The 18,182-nt window shown below is 46.8% G+C and overlaps 1 protein-coding gene and 1 long non-coding RNA gene across 13 annotated transcripts in view; both read left to right on the top strand.

The window, feature by feature from the left end:
- The window catches only part of COLQ (collagen like tail subunit of asymmetric acetylcholinesterase), a 93,921-nt gene that overhangs the window by 51,121 nt on the left and 24,618 nt on the right, over window positions 1-18,182 (top strand). For 9 of the 12 annotated variants that reach the window (XR_004735979.3, XM_078354306.1, XM_035278385.3 and 6 more), the window contains exons 2-6: window positions 10,238-10,350; window positions 11,568-11,669; window positions 15,109-15,153; window positions 15,474-15,500; window positions 17,188-17,259. Coding sequence is in view for 11 of the 12 variants with exons in the window: in XM_035278385.3 (XP_035134276.1) it covers window positions 10,238-10,350; window positions 11,568-11,669; window positions 15,109-15,153; window positions 15,474-15,500; window positions 17,188-17,259 (359 nt within the window). In the remaining variant the exon portion in view is untranslated. Of the gene's footprint in view, window positions 1-1,885; window positions 1,987-10,237; window positions 10,351-10,735; window positions 10,840-11,567; window positions 11,670-15,108; window positions 15,154-15,473; window positions 15,501-17,187; window positions 17,260-18,182 lie in introns of those variants that run through there. The other 3 variants (XM_035278382.3, XM_002759631.5, XM_078354307.1) reach the window with 2 other exon arrangements.
- LOC144579936 (uncharacterized) lies at window positions 13,352-13,770 on the top strand. Its single transcript, XR_013528661.1, has 2 exons — window positions 13,352-13,466; window positions 13,551-13,770. It is a non-coding gene; the product is annotated as an uncharacterized LOC144579936 (long non-coding RNA).

Genomic DNA, 18,182 nt, shown 5'->3' with positions numbered 1-18,182 from the left:
AAGCTGAGTGGTTTACCTATGTCAACCTTTTTAGAAAAAGTTTGATGCCATGTGGTTAAAAAAAGTAAGCTGCTTTTGGTGTGAAAACTGGCAAAACTTTTGTCTCTGAAGGTTTGTGAAATGAAATTTGAAAAAGGAAGAGCTGCAAGAATATGACTCAGAATAGAGAAAGTTGGGAAATGTGATGCAGCTACTTCTGCAAGTCTCCAGACCTTAGGACTGAGGACTCCCTGACCTTTCTGTTACTTTCTCTGAGGTCTTAGACCCAGTTTCTGAGAAGGACAAAGGGGAATTCCCCAGAGAAGGAGAACATCCTAAGCCTCACCTCCCACTCCTCCCATCTTGATACAGGAAATCTCTGCTTTCAAGTATCAGCTCCAATGCCACATCTTCCAGGAACCCTTCCTTGATATCTCACTTGGACCCTCTCCCTCTCATTTCTTCCGTCTATAAATCCCTTCAGGCATCCCTACCCTATGTTAGCCACTCTTCTCTTTTACCTTATACAACAGTTATCCAAGAATATGTCGATAAAAGAGCCCTTATTCTGCGCCAGGAATTCCAAAAGCTATAGCTCTAATTCGACAACAAACCATCAAAGTCGGCTTTGCATGCCCACTTTGTAAGTAAGAAAACTTAGACTCCCAAAGAATGAATAACTTCCTCAAGGTCACACGGTTACTAAGTGGTAAAACAAGGACTTAAACCCAACTTGGATGACTCCAGGGCCAGTACTCTTCCTGTGACACTGAACAAGACATTCCAAGGGCGGGAACTGTGTCTAGTCATTGTGTCTTGCACAATTTGGTACTTGCTGTGTTTTGAATGAATAAAACAGTAAATGAATGAATGAACACAAGAAGTGTCCTTTCTTTCGAAGGCTGTAGTGCAGGGCTTGGCAAACTGCAGCCTGTAGGCCAAATCCAGCCTGCCTCCTATTTTTGTAAATAAACTTTTACAATACATGGCCACACTCATTCCTTTATGTACTGTCTATGGCTGCTTTCCTGTACAACGGCAAAGTGAGGTTGAACAGAGACCGTGTGACACACAAAGCCTAAATGTTTACTATAGGCCCTTTATAGAAAAAGTTTGCTGACTCCTGCTATGGCCTGTGGTCTTTACTAAGCTGATTAAAAGAATAGTGCTTATTGCTAAGTGGTATACTAATAAGCTTGTCTTTCAGAATCTAAAATATTGTGTGTGTCCATGCTTGTGCCCGGGGTGTGCCTATAAAATATCAGACAGATTTGAGCATGTAACTGGTATATGCCGCTTTACTATTTTATAGGCAGGCTTCATGAACCTGCCCACATACCCTTTGGAAATCTATATATTTTGTTTGTTTGCTTGTGGTTTTGTTGTTGTTTAGTTAAGTTTAGCTTTGTCAGCAACACTTTGGCCCAGACCAGATGATAGCTGGGACCCCTGGCCATGAAGGTGTTCCCTGAAGCAGAGGAGGGCAGGTTCCCCTTGGACAGTCTCTGTTGGGGGTTGACTTTGAGGCTTACCAGAGCAGTATTGACAAGGCGGTTTTTGAGCCAAATAAAAAGCAGCCTGTGTGACTGATTGCACTCCATTTCCTCTTGGTTTGCAGGGGGATAAGTATCCCTGGGCTCCCAACCTCATGTCCTCCCCTGGCCTGAAGGCACTCTTGTCCTCTAAGCCTCCCCTAGAGCAGTGTTTGGCCAGCTAGAGCAGGGCTGCTTACCCATTGCTGCTCCCGAGAGCTCAGGACTGGCCCCAGACCCCTGGCATCTGGGGCAGAAGCAACATCAAAGCAGGGATTGGCCAACTCCCACTCCTAATGCCAAACAGGCCAGGCACTGAGAGCTCTCGGAGGCGTGACGAATCTCAGCCTGTCTCCAGCTAGTGTTCCCTGGCCAGTCCGTTTTGGGCCTTGCCTCACAATGACGGGCTCATCATTCAGCCTCGCTTATCTGCTCATCATTTCAGGACTGCTCTGTTACTCAGCGGGCTGCTTGGGTGAGTTTGTGTGTGTGTGTGTGTGTGTGTGTGTGTGTGTTGCATGTGCGCACGCGTGCACGCATTGTTTTGGAAAAAAGGCTCTTGGAAAGCAGACTGTACTAGGAGGTTTTAGGAGCCTTTAAATTTGTTTTCTTGACTTTTTTTTTTTCTTTCACAGGACAGTTTCTCAGTGTGAAAGTCTTTAAATTTAAACTTCTCAGCCAGTTTTGAAATTGCAATGCAAAGGGGTTTCACAGTAGAGCTGGTGGGGACCTGGCATACATACTTACGAGTGTGTGCACTTGTCTGTGTCCCTCTTGTGTCCTTGACTTCAGGCTGGCTGGCTGGCAGTTGCTACCTTGGCTTTGAAGTAAAATCATGTTCTGTGGTCCGGGCACCCGCTGGCATTGGGTGGCTGAGACACTCTCCATCACTCTTGAGTGGACTGCCTTGGGTAATTTGGCTCAGAGGCACAGCCGCCAAGCCACCAATTGTTCTTTGTAGGTTGTATCCTTGCCTGTTCGCAGACATACAGCAGAAGTCAAACTCCAGCATGGTCTTTCAGAGAAGTTCAAATTACCTGCAACTTTTAGGATCAGAGTTTGTTTTTCAAGGTTTGTTGTGGGGATCAAAGGAAAGTTGCAGGGTGCAGCCTTCTATGGAACATGTGACTCGGGAAATTTTGGGCAAATTTCATTCAGTTAACGTAAGAACTTTATTGTAGCTGAGACCCAACTCACTGCAGTAAAGTCAAAGCAGTCGGAGATGTCATACAGAGTGTGCCTTTGGCCTTCTCTCTTCTCTTGGGTTGCTTTCTCATGTAAGTTCCCACAGTCAGGGAAAGGCCCCAAAGGAAGTAAAAAGCTGACTAGTCTACCAACTAGACAGCCGGGTGCATAACAGTTATATGGCTGCACTTGTAATTCTCCCAAACTGCTGAGGCAGGATGCTTATGTCACTTCTTTCCTTTGGCAGCATCTCATGACACATTTGTTGCATTGAGGGGTTGGGGAGGGGAGGCTACTTGATGCAAAGAGAGAAGGCAGAAATGGAAAAGGCTGTTTCTAGTAACCTGTTGTGGGGCTGGTCTTGCAAGAGGAGAGATGAAGAGGGACACGGTGGTGGTCCTGGTGTCATACTTATTTTAAAAAGGGACTAAAGGAGGCCAGGTGCAGTGGCTCATACCTGTAATCCCAGCACTTTGGGAAGCTGAGGCAGGTGGATCACCTGAGGTTAGGAGTTCAAGACCAGCCTGGCCAACATGACAAAACCCATCTCTCCTAAAAATATAAATATTAGCTGGGTGTGGTGGCACACACCTGTAATCCCAGCTACTCAGGAGGCTGAGGCAGGAGAATGGCTTGAACCTAGGAGGCAGAGGTTGCAGTAGGCCAAGAATGCACCATTGCACTCCAGCCTGGGCAACAGAGACTTCATCTCAAAAACCAAACAAACAAAAGACTAAAGGATTTGGGGGATGATTTGGGCAAAACTCCTTGTGGTACAGATGAGGAAATTAAGTTTCAGATTGAGTGAGTTGCACTGGCTCACATGGCCACTTGCACCCGGACTTAACACTCTGATTCCAGTCCATGTCTTTCCAAGAGTAAATCGGAGAGAATCACTTTCCAAAGATGTGCCTCAGTTTCTTGAAATGAAACAGGAGAAAGTCTTCTTTTCAAGAATGGGTATTGAGTCCAAAGGGCAAAATCAGCATTATCAACAACAAAAGCCCCAAACACTTGCCCAAAGCCTGCATTAAAGAATTACCCACAATTTGGCAATGCACTGGCCACATACAACATGACCTTGATGTCTTTAAGTTGGGGCATGAGGTCCTGAAGTTCCGTGATGACTGGCATTTCCAAGGCAGCTGCCTGGGGCTGAGCCACTCGCTGTACCCAGGTTTCTGCAGGCTCCACGGAGATACTCACAGGATTGCTTTCAATACAACAGAGCCTTCCGGGGCTTTTCCAGACTGAAGCCTGAGCTCAGACATGATTCTACAGAGAAGGTCCATGAGAGATACCCACAGGCCACTCAGATGACACCAAAATAGACATGTGAAGTCCTGGCTTAGTTGATTGGGAAGGACGGGGAGGGGGAAGCTGCTCCCAAACACGTCCAGCTGATGGAAATATTCTGAGCTGGAAGGAGCTGTAAATAAACTAGGCTGCTAAAAACAAACAGCTCCAGGGAGTGGGGGAAGGGCAGAAATAGATAGCCTTCCCCTGCTGGGAAGAAAGTGGGTCAAGGGGGAAAGGGCGAAGGGAATGGGGTGGGGTGGGGGGGCGGAACTATGCAGAGCCCTCAGCCGGAAATGCAGCTGATAATTTGTGGTCACTGAGGAAGCCTCCAGTTTCCAGGAAGAAAGGAGAGAAGTGATGCTTTAAATGATACAAGGTTCTTCATCAGTGGAAGGCCACACAGGGTGCTGGGTGCAGGAAGGGACTGGAGGCCATATATGGTCTGGAAAAATAATGGTGATGAGTGCACATTAGCCATGTGGGCCTGCCAGCCTCCCAGGTGCTTTTGGAACACTGCAGCCTCAGCCCTGAGGCAAAAGAGAAGCAAAGGAGGAACTGCAGCCAGGGGACCTTAAAAAGGTTCCAGGATTGGTTCGAGCCTGCCGGCCTCCACCACCCGACAACGGAAGCTGCCCACTCCTAGCGACTTTACACTCTAGGAAACTTGGAGACAAGAGGAATACAGTGGCATTAATGTCAAGTTCTGGAACAATGTAGCCAGATTATTTTACCACCGAGAAAAGAAAAGTAGCCTATGACAGCTGGAGCTGCTGGACACACAGAGCTCGGCATGGTGTTCTCCTGCCACAAAGAAGCGATGTCACAGAACACCAACATCAGACAGGGGCACCTTGTGACCTTGATGGATCGAGACAAAAGTAAATCACTCTATAAGCACAACCAAACAGACGAAAACAGGACTATCATCCAACCACAAAAATAACTGAACATTCTCCTATCCTTGGTAATATGAGTGACTGCTGCTTTTTAAAAGGCCAATCACAGCTGTAGGCTGCTCCCCTCTCTTCTTCTAGATATGAATTAAGATACTCAATTATGGAATGGCCCTTTCTTCCTGATGGCGTCGAATCCAGAGTGAAGCCAGACTTTGCTTCCTCAGAGTCTCCCCTCAATCACCTAGCAAAAGCCCCAACCCTTTCAGCTGGAAAAGAATCAGTCCTTTCCTGCACCCTCTAACTGAGATGCCCAATGGTTCCTTCTGGCGTGTGTTCTCCCTCTTTGCAGTGAGTCAACAAACCCAGGTCGGTTCCCTGTGGCCTTTGCTTGGAGGGCATTGATACTATAGCCCCAAGTTGTTGTTATGGGACTTGTAGTTCCAGACCTTCATTCTACTGCATGCAGTCATGGTGGAGAGTTTAAGAGGAAGGGATCTGGCACCAGACTGCATGACTCTGTCACTTACTAGCTATATAGCTTTGGACTAATTGCTTAACCTCTTTGCCTCAGTCAATGGATCTGGAAAATGGAGATGATGATAAGAGTGGTACCTAGCTTCTAAGGTTGCCGTGAGGATTAGGTGAATATCTACGTCTGAATCACTTAAATGGTGCATTGCATGTGGTATTTGTCATTATTCATTCAGCAAACATTTGTGGAATGATTGGTGTATGCCAGATACAGTGCTAGACTCTGGGGATAAAAGCTGGCTCCTGCCCTCAAAGCACAGTCTGGTCAGAGAGATACAAGGAAAATTTTTCCCATGGAGAAAACCTAACAGAGGGGTAAACCCAGAGAAAAACATAACAGGGACACTCAATCTTGGCCTGGGAAGTCAAGGAAAGCTTCCTGGTGGAGGTGGCACCTGAACACTTCTTGATGGGCTGCTTATGGGAGGGCAGGGACTGGGGTATAAACAGAAGGCCTCTAAGCTCTGCAAGCCTTTCCAGCTACAGACACCATTTAGGTAATTTCTGCTTCCCACAAAGCCTGGCCCTGTACTGGCAAAGAGTGTGCTCAAATGAATAAATGTCTAACACCAAGTTAGCAGCGTTCCCTATACACTAGTGCCTGCTGTGACTTTTCTGTCTCAAACTGTGACCACTGTTGCCCCGGGTTCCCTGCAACTTCAAAACCACCCTTGATTCTCCCTGCTCTTTTTTTGCTACAGCACGTTGGCCCCCAGTTTCTCTGCATTGGTAGCCCCCTTCCTGTCCCATGCCCTGCTGCATGCTCCCATCCTCTAAGCCTGTCCTCCCCACACCTGCACTTCCCTGCACACGTGTTCTCCAGCACCATTTTGATCCTGTCTTTCCTTTACCCTCCACCTGCCGTGGCTTCCTACAACTTTCTGATTAAAGCTTAAATGGCACAATCTAGCCCCAAATTAACTTTCTAGCTTTCCCTACAGCCTGACCCCACCACCCACTGTTCCTTTGAGAGCCTCCTCTTCATTAGGCCACGAGCTTGAAGTGTCTTGGCTCTGTGCTGTGTTTAACTTTTTTTTTTTTTGAGGTGGAGTTTGGCTCTTGCCCAGGCTAGAGTGTAATGGCACGACAGCTCACTGCAACCTCTGCCTCCCGAGTTAGAGCGATTCTCCTGTCTCAGCGTCCTGAGTAGCTGGAATTACAGGCACGCGCCACCACACCCAGCAAATTTTGGTATTTTTAGTAGAGACAGTGTTTCACCATTTGGCCAGGCTGGTCTCGAACTCCTGATCCCAGCTTCCGTTGTTGGGTGGTGGAGGCCAGCAGGCTTGCACCAATCCTGGAACCTTTTTAAGGTCCCCTGGCTGCAGTTCCTCCTTTGCTTCTCCTTTGCCTCAGGGCTGAGGCTGCAGTGTTCCAAAAGCAAGTGGGAGGCCGACAGGCCCACATGGCTAATGTGCACTCATCACCATTATTTTTCCAGACCATATATGGCCTCCAGTCCCTTCCTTCACCCAGCACCTTGTGTAGCCTCGGTCCCGCAAAGTGCTGGGATTACAGGCATGAGCCACCACACCCAGCCGGTTTGACATACTGAGTTCCTTTTCTGCCTTACCTTCTTCAGGAGAAACTCCTCCCACAGCCATTGTTGAGCTGGTGACAGACCCTGAGATCCTGCTAAAGACTGGGTCTGAGCCCAGTCCAGGACAGGCTCTGCTCAGCCACCCCCGTGGCCTGTCACCTGGCTGCACACGTGTTCTCCAGCACCATTTTGATCCTGTCCTTCCTTTATAGGAAACAAGTTTCCTATGGTGGATGTTTGAACTAAGACCCTCAAGGGGATGTTCCAGACAAAACAGATGGGGGAGGTAAAGAGGTGAGGCAAGACTGGGTCAGCCGTCATGGGGAGATGGGTGTGCAGACACCAGAGTAGATGGAATGGGTCAGGTGCACAGAAAGAAGCACGAAAGGAGAGATGGGGACAGCAGACCGGGGAAGGTGAGAGAAATACCAGGACAGTGTCATATCCCATTGACGCGTTGGTTCCAGCTCTTTCTGTCATTTTCAACTTTACAATAAATCTCCTTTTTCCCCAGATCCCCTGTGAGTGGTATTTGTCATTATTCATTCTGTTTCTCACAATCCAAGTAGCCCTGAATGGAACAGTCTCTCTCCTGCCATTCCTCCTGTTCCTTGGGGAGCCTCCCCTCCTCCCATCACCTGCCTCTCCAGCTGGCCCTTGCCCTTCAAGGCCTAGCTCAAGTACCCGTGACTTCCCCAGATGTTTTCATGGACTGGAAGACTTCTTATCTGAATTCTCCTTGGTCTTCCAGAATTAGCAGGAATGCCATCTTTCTCAAAAGATGGCCAGGTCCAACCCAGCTGATGGCCACCTGTTGTTCCTGTTTTTCTGAACTCCTTCAGTCCCTTGTTAACTTGTACAACTTGGAGTGGATGCTGCTTTGGTGTTAGATGCTGGGTCCTATGGAACTTTTTGTGAGCAAGCTAGGCACCAAGCATTGGATGGCCAACAGTTTTCACTGGGGTCATTTTGGAAATTTTCAGGATATTTTTGGTTGTTTCAAAGGCTGGGATGGGTAGCACCACTCTCTTTGTTGAGCCGGGTCAGCAGTAAGAGCTATCTTGCAAAGGGTGGGACAGAATTGTCCCACATCCTACATGATTTTGAAATGTCCCAAGGAACATTTAAACCTATATATAATTATCTCATTCTAGAACCAGATTCTCTTTTATGCAACATTTTTAAAGCACTGTTTTAATATAAATTGAGTTTTCTAAGACTACAGTTACAGAGTAATGGTTGTGCTTTGTCTAGTCAGGATTTTTACCCAGCGTTGTTTATTATTTCAGAAAATCACATCACATGGTGGACACATCCCTTGTAGCATGTGAGTTGCCAATACCATCATCTGTATTTGAGCTGTTGCATTCAGCATGATTTCATATAAGTGCGAGCATCTAACTACAGCATTATGTATTCTAATATGGTTGCGTCTGACCAGTTATACTCAAAACGTTTACTTTTATATGATAAATCACTTGCTTATATTTCTCTTTTACATAGCATTCAGAGCATGATATTGATTTTTCAAATCATGTATCAGCGTCCTGTATTATTTATGAATTTCATTTCTGGATATACAGGTGTCTTTACAAAATATTTCTCACAAAAGGTGGCATTCAGCCTGAGAAGGCTGAGGGCCTTTGGCACAGGCCAGTAGAATGCACCATCATCAAGGATGCGAGGGACGGTGTGTGCACGGAGCCAGCATTCCTGTGGACACCGCACGACCTGGCAACTTCTGGGAAGCACTTGGCACTTGCCTAGTGTCTGAGGCAGGTCCTGGAGCACAAGGTGGAGATAGCTGACAGATGCTGGCCCCTGGGAGATAAGACAGAAAATTGGGATCAGGGCCGAGAGCATGTGCGTTCTGTGAGGTCAGAGGCATCGTGAAGGGGTGGAAGTGAAGGTACCATCACGACACCAAAACTGAGAACTGGAAAACCATAGCTTTGGGTGATTATGGATTTTGCTGCTATGAACATTTTAGTACATGCATTTTGGTGAAAATACACCCACTTTTCTATTGGTAAATACCTACGAGTGAAATTGCTGGGCTAGAGTGTATGTCTAGGTTCAGTGGTAATAGAAGATAACAAGCAATTTTTCAAAGAGGTTGCATCAGTTTACATTCTGGCAGCTGATGTGTGATAGTTGTGGTTGTTCCACATCCTTGCCACATTTTGTATATTCTGTCATTTTCATGTTAGCCATTCTGGTGGGTGTGTAGTGGTATCGACCCAATGAACGTCAGCAATGTTCAGCAGAATGGATGAGTAGGTTGTGATACAGTCACTCAGTGGGACTCTATTCAGCAGTGACAGCGATGAGCAACAACCTAGATGATTCCCGCAGACGCTACATTAAGAGAGAAGCCAAAGACAAGAGTTCATATTGTATGATTCCATTTACATAAAATTCAAAATTAGCCAGAATGAATCTCTAGTGTTAGAATTCAGGATGAAAAGGGGTGAAGAGATTTGAGCTTGAAGGGGCTTCTGGGTGCTGGAGAATGCTGTTTCTTGACTTGGGTGCTAGTTTCTAGGATATGTTCACCTTATGGAGATCTATTGGGCCGTAACTTACGGCCCAAGATCTGTGTACTTTTGTAAGGCACACTTCGACACTGAACACTTGCTAACATTGAACATGGGCAAGACTCTTAGTGAAAATAAAGCTTCAAAGGCCCAGGGCCCTTCATTTCCTAACACTGCGGATTAGGCTGCCCATATATTGAGACATTAAACCGTCACTCTGTAGTGAAATGGGTGACACGCGAATGTGTTTGTAAAGTCTAGAATCAATATGTGTGTTTAAATCGTGGATCTGGGTGTCCTGTAAGTGATGCTGCCTCCAGCCCTGCCTGCCTCCCTGTCTAAACAATGTCTTTCTGAGTACAATAGTAAAGTTATTAGCAAGCACTTTTTTCTCCTCAGCTACTGGGTGCATAGGATGAGTCTGTTTGAACTTTGCATTTCCTGCTACATCTAGAAAGTGACAAGTCAGTGTCTGAGGAAGGAGAAATGAACCTTCTAATGGTCACAGTGTCCAAACAAGTAATCTCCCTGTTTGTGAACCATCTTAATCCAGCAACGGCAAGGGCAAGGATGTAATTGCTATGTCAAGTAGCAAACAGGAGTTCTACCTGCATCTAACAGGCTAGATTTAGATTTGGAAGTATGGGGTGGCAGGATGTGTCTTCCCTGGGTATAGTGGGTGTGACAAAGGCCCCAGCACTGACTACACACTAATGAGCAGCAGTTTTCTCTGAACAGCTCTTCCTGGCCTGGATCAGAAGAAGCGTGCTGGCCACAAAGCATGCTGCCTGCTGACACCCCCTCCACCACCATTGTTCCCACCACCATTCTTCAGAGGTGGCCGCAGTCCGGTGAGTAGTTTGGGATTTATGAGAGAAAAAAAGGGCAGGCTACTTAGTGCCCAGCCCACAGCCCCGCCTGCCTGCCCCACTCAACCTGCGCTGCCTCCAGAATCATTTCTGAGAGCCTCGAGCCTCCACCCTCCACTCTCACCCAGAGGCTGAGACCTGGAATGGACATTTTGCAGTTTCTGGGGTGTGTCCATTCTCCAATTATCTTACATAAATGATGGGAGATTCTTCTCAGCAGGAATTGGATTGGGCAAAGTTTCTCATCTCATAAACAATGAGGTGAATTTAATAATATAACTTTCTGGGTTCCCATCAGCTGCTCAAATATGGAATTTCCCCTTCTGTTTTTCTTCTCCCCAAGTGTTTATGAAATTCCCTTCTATAGCCCGTGCCTAACATAGACCATTTCCATGAGGTGACTCAGGAAATAGTCCTCCTGTAGCCACACTGAGGTGTGAGAGGGAGCAGAATTTGGAAAGAAAGGACCAGGTGAGGAAAAGAGCAAGATTCGGGAAACTGGCCTAGAAGACAACAGCCGGGCATTCTAGGGACGTGGGATTCTCAGCTTCTTCCCACGCTCGTTCTCCTGGGCTGTCCAGTTCAGGACTTACTAGCCATATGCAGCACTCTGGCACTTGCAATGTGGCTAGTTCAAGATGAGATGTGCTGTAAATGTAAAATGCATACTGGATTTTGAAGAATTAGTATGAAAAAAGAATGTAAACCATCTCAGTAGTTAACTTTCCAATATTGAATTATGTTAAATGATAATATTTGGGTTTTGTTGGGTTAAAGAAAGTATATTGTTAAAATTAATTTCGTTTTTTTTCTTTTTACCTTCTTAAAAGGTAGAAATGTGACTACTAGACAATTTAAAATTACAATGTTGCTCTTATCAGTGGCTCATGTTAGTTATGTTTCCATTGGACAGTGCTAACCTAGACATTGGATAGAGGCCCCTGAAATGAGCTTCCTAACTCTATCTAAAGTAGCTGCAAGGTGTCTGCAAGAATCCATATATGCCAGGTTTGCCTCAAGAGCAGATGAGAGAACAGAAGCTGGTGGCCCAAGATGTCATCTTCTTGGGGCAGTCATTGGGGTGTCAGGGAATTGCCAGGCTTAGAGACCTGACCCCGGAGCAGGTCTGTGTCCAGGATCATGACCCTTCCTCTGTCTCTGACCCCTGACCTCTAACTCTGTGTTGCTTTGTATTGAAGCTTCTCTCCCCAGACATGAAGAATCTCATCCTGGAACTGGAGACCTCGCAGTCTCCGTGCATGCAAGGCTCACTAGGCTCCCCTGGACCTCCCGGCCCCCAGGTTGGTGCACTCTACCGGTCCCCTCTCGCTGTCTTCCGTTTAGAGCAGGAAAGCCCACTGCACAAAGCTTCTTAGTGTCTGCCCCTTCTCATGTGATGCAAAACTGTTTTTCCTTCTCTTGTTTACTTCCTGTTCCAAAGCCACGTGGATAGAACACTGGCTCTTTGCTGGGTGAATTCTGGCCTCCCAGTCTTGATTTCCTCATCTATGCAATGGGGATAATAATTGTCCCTACGATACTAGGTTTTGGGGGAATCAAATAAGGATGCTGCCTCTATGGATGTGGTTTTTATTATAGTTACAATCAGACAAACAGTTGATGGCAGTGCCCCTTATGGAACCATTGACCCCACCTGTGGACCCAGAGGTGCCTGTGCTCAGCACAGGAAAGTGGAGGCACAGAGGAGCTTGTTTCCTGCCTCACTGGGCCCCCAAGCAGCCCACCCCTTCCCATCAAAGCTACGGGGGAGAGTGATGAACAGGCAAAATTCTGGAGAAAAGATTCCTAGACAAACAAGAGTACCTTTCAGAGACCCCACCCCACAGACTCCTGGCCCCTTTGGCCTGCCTCCAAGAGGGTGCTCCATTGGTGAGGGACAGTTGGGCCTGGGCCTTCCACAGGGAAAAAGAGGGTGCAGGGAGCAGTTAGTTCCCCAGGTGCCTTCCCATGCAGGGGGTGTAGAAATGATATCACCCACCTGGTTAAACTCTCCTATGGCTTCTGGACACTTGAAGGTTCACCTGGATGGCAAAGCCCCACAGGAGGGGACTCTGGCCTGTGTCTTCTACAGCATCTCACACCACTTATTGTCCCCTTGACTCAGCCACAGTGACCATCTCTTGGGTCCTCAGACACTCCAAGCTTGCTTCAGCCATAGGGCCTTTGTACTTGCGGTTCCTGCTGTTTGGAATGTTCGTCTTTCTGGCTTCTATCATGTCCAGCTCCTTGTAGCCACTCAGGACTCAGTTTCCATGCCACCTCCTTAGACATGCCTTCCACCAGCCACTCAACCACTGAGTCTAAAGTAGCCTTCTGCCTGCACCCACCACCAGTCACTCTCTGCCACAATGACCTATTTTAATTCTATGCATGATTTTCTCATCCTGTTACAGTTTGCTTATTTGTTTTTCTGTTCCTGGTCTCCCCTCTGTAAAACATAAGCTCAATGGCAGGGGTTGGCAAACTCTACCTCTGGATCAAATCCTGCAACAAAGTTTCAAAAAACGTTGAAGTTTTATTGTCTGTGGCTGCTTTGAAGGACAAAGGCAGAGTTGAGTAGTTGTGACAGAGACCAAATGTGGCCCACAAATCCTAAGATATTAACGATGTAGATTTCTAAAGAAAGCATGTATCAAGCCTTGGTCTATGGGAACAGACACTGTCCATCTCTCTCACTATTATATTCCGCGTCTACAACTGTGCACGGGGTTGGGATAGGTTCTCCATAATTACTTTGAATGCAGGAAAGAAAACAGGACTTTGAACCCAGAGTTGGCCAGAGGCTGCCATGGAGAAGCTGGGAAGCCTGCAGAAAAACAAGATGAGAATCCTTGGAGGGGCATTTCTATCTTCCCATCTTCAGCAGTCTACTCTAATAGGTCTCAGGCATGTGAGAACCCATGGACCATAGAAAAGAAAAGGGGGATTTTCTGCTGACCTCAGAACAGCAGCTCTCTGGTCACACACATCTCTAACCTTGTGCAGTCCCCTCTGAAGCACGTGGAGGCTGTGTTGCCCAGCTGCAGGGTCCTGTGTAGCCAGAACACAGTGTGGATGCTGCCCCTACTCAAAGTGAGGTCCGTGAACCAGCAACATTGGCATCATGTGGGAGCTGGTTAGAAATGCAGAGTCTCATCCCCCTGACAAATTCATTCCAACAGAATCTGCATTCTAACAAGATACCACCCCTCCAACAAGTGAATGGAGTGAGTCATCCTCACATTAAAGTTTGAGAGGCACTGAGATGGAGCACAGTGACCTTGTGAAATAGTTCTAGTCCACTTCAAGAAACAGAAAGAACTAAGGCTTGGAAGAATCAAGAGAATGGAATGAGCCCCCACCCTCCCCCCCACACCACCACCCTGCTTCCCCATCCAAAAATAGAAGGTAAATAAACCAAAGAGAGTGGTTTTCAAACTTATCTGCACATTACAGTTCCCTGGGGGAGCTTCAGAAATTACTGATGCTTATTCCTCCTCACCTGAAATTGCTATTTATTATTATTATTGTTAGAGAGAGGGTCTCACTGTGCCACCTAGGTTTGAGTGCAGTGGCTTGATCACAGCTAACTGCAGCCTCCAAGTGAACCTCCTACCCCAGCCTCCCAAGTAGCTGGGACCACAGGTGCATGTGCTACCATACCTGGCTAATTTCTTAATATTTTGTGGAGACAGGGTCTCACCATGTTGACCCAGTTAGTGTCGAACTCCTGGGCTCAAGCAATCCTTCCACGGCCTCCCAAAACACTGAAATTACAGGCATGAGCCACCCCACCCAGCCTAAGGTTGTTATTTAATTGGGCTGGAATAGGGCCTGGGTTGTGGGACTTTTCAAACATCTCCAGGGACTTCTAATGTGCTGATAGACTTGGGAACCACTGGCTGAGGGGAGCTGTTTGTCATTTGGACAAGTTTTATAGAAATCATATTTCAAACAGGCTTTGCATTTTGCTTGTTCACCTGCAGATCCTGGGAGTGCAGTGGGGGCCTGGGGAATTTTGATGAATTTCCTTTCTGCTATTTTGGAGCATTTGGAAACAGCTGACTGAGCATTTTGCAGACACATTCTGGCTGTGGATGTGCAAAGCTTTGATGCAGTGAGTTGTAGAGTCCCTGAGCTGGAGTCAGCTCCTCTCCAATGGGATGATAATGCGCTATTTATTTGCCCACATTCTTAGTGCCTTAAAAAGAAGAATTTTTCCTGCTGAAGAAAGGAAAATTACTATTTGGCACCTAGTACCCACAGATTGACCATGGGAATTCCCAAGGTGGCAGCTGCTGCTGTGTGCAAAACTTAACTTGTCTCTTGTCAAGCCCCCAGGAAAGTTTGGCAAGTTACTGAAAAGATATGAGAGGTGATGAAGCCTCTTGTTTTCAACAAATGACATTGATTCAAGACTCTTTGGTTACTCTCAACAAACACTTGGGATGTTTTAGGCAAACAAAGAGTTACAGAGAAAAAAATTAAAACCACAGAGAGTAGATATGTAAGAATTGCAACCATGGAGCCACTGGAAACACAGCTCAGAGAAAGCTAGGAGGAAGAACAGAGGAGGGGACTGGGGCTGGAGGGCACAGGAAGAGCCATGGGACCCTGTAGCCCTACATCTGCCCAGAGAATGAGGCTGCTGCTATAGGAGCCCGGTGTACCAAACGCCTCCTTATCCATTAGGCTCTGGACTGATATGTCTTTTCTTCACTTTTTATCTTGATTGATTAGGGTCCACCGGGGCTTCCTGGCAAGACAGGACCAAAGGGAGAAAAGGTATGAACCACTACTTTCTTCAGCCCTTCTTTCCCTGTTTTCTGGGGGTGCCACTGCGAATTTCCTAGTTGAGATTTTCAAACATGTGCTACCTCTGCCTTGGTGTGAGAGGATGAGCTCCATGGTGGCTAGCTGCTGCAGCAGGTATGGAATACCACTGGTATATTTTGATGTAGCCCACTGACATGCAGTGGGGCTTTGAGAAGCAGCCAAGCAACTGAGCCACATCGCCATGCCCAGTCATCAGGTCTACTTAGCCTTCTGCTTCCAGAACGTGTCTTCCAAAGCAGCCTCTCCTCACCTGTCTTCTCCATCCATAGGGGGAGCTTGGCCGACCAGGAAGGAAGGTATGGTCTGCGCTGTTCTGTGAGTGTCACATGGGGCATCTGTGCTCCATATGCATGTGTGTGCGTGTGCTCCTAGGGATGGGGACCAACAATGCACTTCAATGGCTACTAATACCCAGGTGGACAGTGATGGTGCTACTGTCTCGATGGTAACAGTAGTAACCTTGCCCTTTCTGCCAGCTTCTTTGGTTAGGAGCAGGAGCCTGCTACTGCCAGGCATTCAGACTTCCTCCAGGGGCTGCCAAGCCTGGCCAGGTTCCACCCCCTCACTTCCTGCCCCCACCTCAGACCATATCGTTCTGCTACCCATCAGAGAAATCCTCCATAGCTCCAACCAGTGACACAGAATGACTCTCATTGTCTGTTTGATTAAATTGGAATAAAGTGCCAGAGCAGACAGAAACAAATGGCTTTTGCTTTTTGGCTCAGCTGAAATAAATGGAGGTTACTTAAGGTCACAGTGGCTCTGAGTGAACCAAACACATGTTATCAAGGCTCTCATTAGTGTCAAGAGGGAGTAAATCAGAAAGCTATTATATTTATTTGCTGAAGTCAGTGGATACTGGCACTGAATTTCTAGATCTTGGTTATAGACAGGGGTGCAAAACTTTGGCCAAGAAAGATGTCCCTGGCTCTAAATATAAATTACTGTATTTCTTGTTAAATAGTTCATTAAATGGTTTCATTGTCAACAAGATCCTGAAACAGACCTTTGAAAAACAAACTTACGACTCTTTAGGGCACAGATGAAAACTATAGCGAAGCACAGCGGCTGTCTGAAGTGTTGGGGTGGTCTCCATGCAGTGGTCAAAGGATATTCTGCTGTGATCTCCATGCTCAGACTTTACAAGGACCATGATTGATTAGTGATGTCTGCCATGGATGTGAGAGGCCAGAGTAGAAACCAGTATACATGCCAGGACTTGGCATATCTGGTTTAGGGGCTGAGCCCTTCACATCTCTAACTAACTGTGAAATTAGCTAATGGGTACAAGGTCAAGATTGGCCCTTAGCACCTGCACCCACTATCTCTCACAGGGCTTGATCTTCCATAGCCCTGGCTCAGGCAGAGACAGAGGTGACAGGTACCATGTGCAAGTGAATACATTATTATGGGGCCACTCTCAGGAGGAGCCTGTAGGGGGAGTGCTAGAAACCAAGCAAGGGTGTGGTATCAGGTGAAGTACAGCTTTAGCAGTTTGATCCCTAAGGAGAGCTTGAGAGTACCAACTGCCCAAAGGTAAGGAACCTGGTCTATTGGCTGCAGGAAGGGGAGTTACATAAATTACTGGGCAGTTCCAATTGCTCAAGGGCAAACCGCAGTTATAGGTTGCAGGAATGAGCTGTTAGCAGCAAGGAAAGTAGCCTCTGGGCAATGGGCAATCTGAGCAAGTAAAAAAGACCTTGAAAGAGTGCCAACAGCATCTGCTGTTGCTCCCCAAATGTCATCCTGTCTCATAGCATAGCATGTCCTTGGGAAGAACCCATTGGAACACAGGGGATTTGGGGGTGGGGTGGGTAGAATGATAAAAACTGAAAAACCAAGAAGTTTAGAATCCCTTTCTCACCACCCTCCATTTCTTGAGAAGAATAAGGTCTCATTTGGTAACACAGTGTGCCAAAACATATTTACTGGAAGTAAAGAAACAAGCCCAGTTGCCCTGACTTTTGTTCTTGGTCTTTGAAGGGTAGACCTGGCCCCCCAGGTGTTCCTGGCATGCCTGGGCCCATCGGTTGGCCAGGCCCTGAAGGACCTAGGGTAAGTGTGGCATGCTCTCAGGGCTCATGTGGTGTCAAAACAAGTGGGGGGAAGATGGCAGCTTTCCTGGCTTCTGGCACATAGTCAGGGAATCACTTTCTCAAGATGGGGAAGAGAAGCGAGCTCAAGGACTGGCCACAAGGCCGGACACTTCCTCCTTCACTTGGCCTGCAAGACCTTGGTCAGTGCAACAGCTCTGCTCCTATGGGAGGAGAAATAGGGGGCTGCTCCCCTCTTTTACAGGGGCCCTGGTTCTCCTTTATCCTGAGAACTAGCACCCCATTTTGGTTTCCCTGAGATGACTATGATCCCTGAAGGATGGAAATCCTACATCCAGAGAGGGATTGCTGAGTGCTGATGAAATTCCCTTCCTCACTCAGGGTATGGAAAGCAAGCACACCCCCATCGGTGCCTCTGTTTTTCTCATTGGTAGTCATAGACTAGAGGGTTCAGAGGCCGTGACTTGGAGTTTTACCTGCAGAAGTCAGGGCTAGGCAGGTAGATTTCACCATCTGCTCTGGTTCATTTACTGGCTGTATTATAGCTGTGGAAAACTGTGTTTCCAGTCCTCTTAGGAAAAGTGTCAAGGATGTTTTAAAAATCCTCTGCATGGAGTTGAGCTGTCCAGCACAGCAGCCAGTGGCCACATGTGACCCTCAAGCCCGTGGAATGTTGCTAGTGCTACTAAGGAACCTAATTTTTCAATTTTAACTGTTTGAATTTCAAAATCTTTCCTAAATTCAATTATTTGAAAATGTTAAAGTATGTTTGGAGCAACTTGAATGTATGAATCTGCTTTTTCAACTATAAATTTTATGATCTCTAAATACAGATCAAATATTTTGGATGAAAATTTAGCATCCGAATGGAGATGTGTTTTAAATGTAAATTACACAGCAGATTTCAGGTACTTATTATGAAAA

Source organism: Callithrix jacchus, chromosome 17 (genome assembly GCF_049354715.1).
Source record: "Callithrix jacchus isolate 240 chromosome 17, calJac240_pri, whole genome shotgun sequence".
Classification (NCBI taxonomy): Eukaryota; Metazoa; Chordata; class Mammalia; order Primates; family Cebidae; genus Callithrix; species Callithrix jacchus.
Note: the sequence above shows the minus strand (reverse complement) of the source record. Positions and strands in the feature narration are given on the sequence as shown.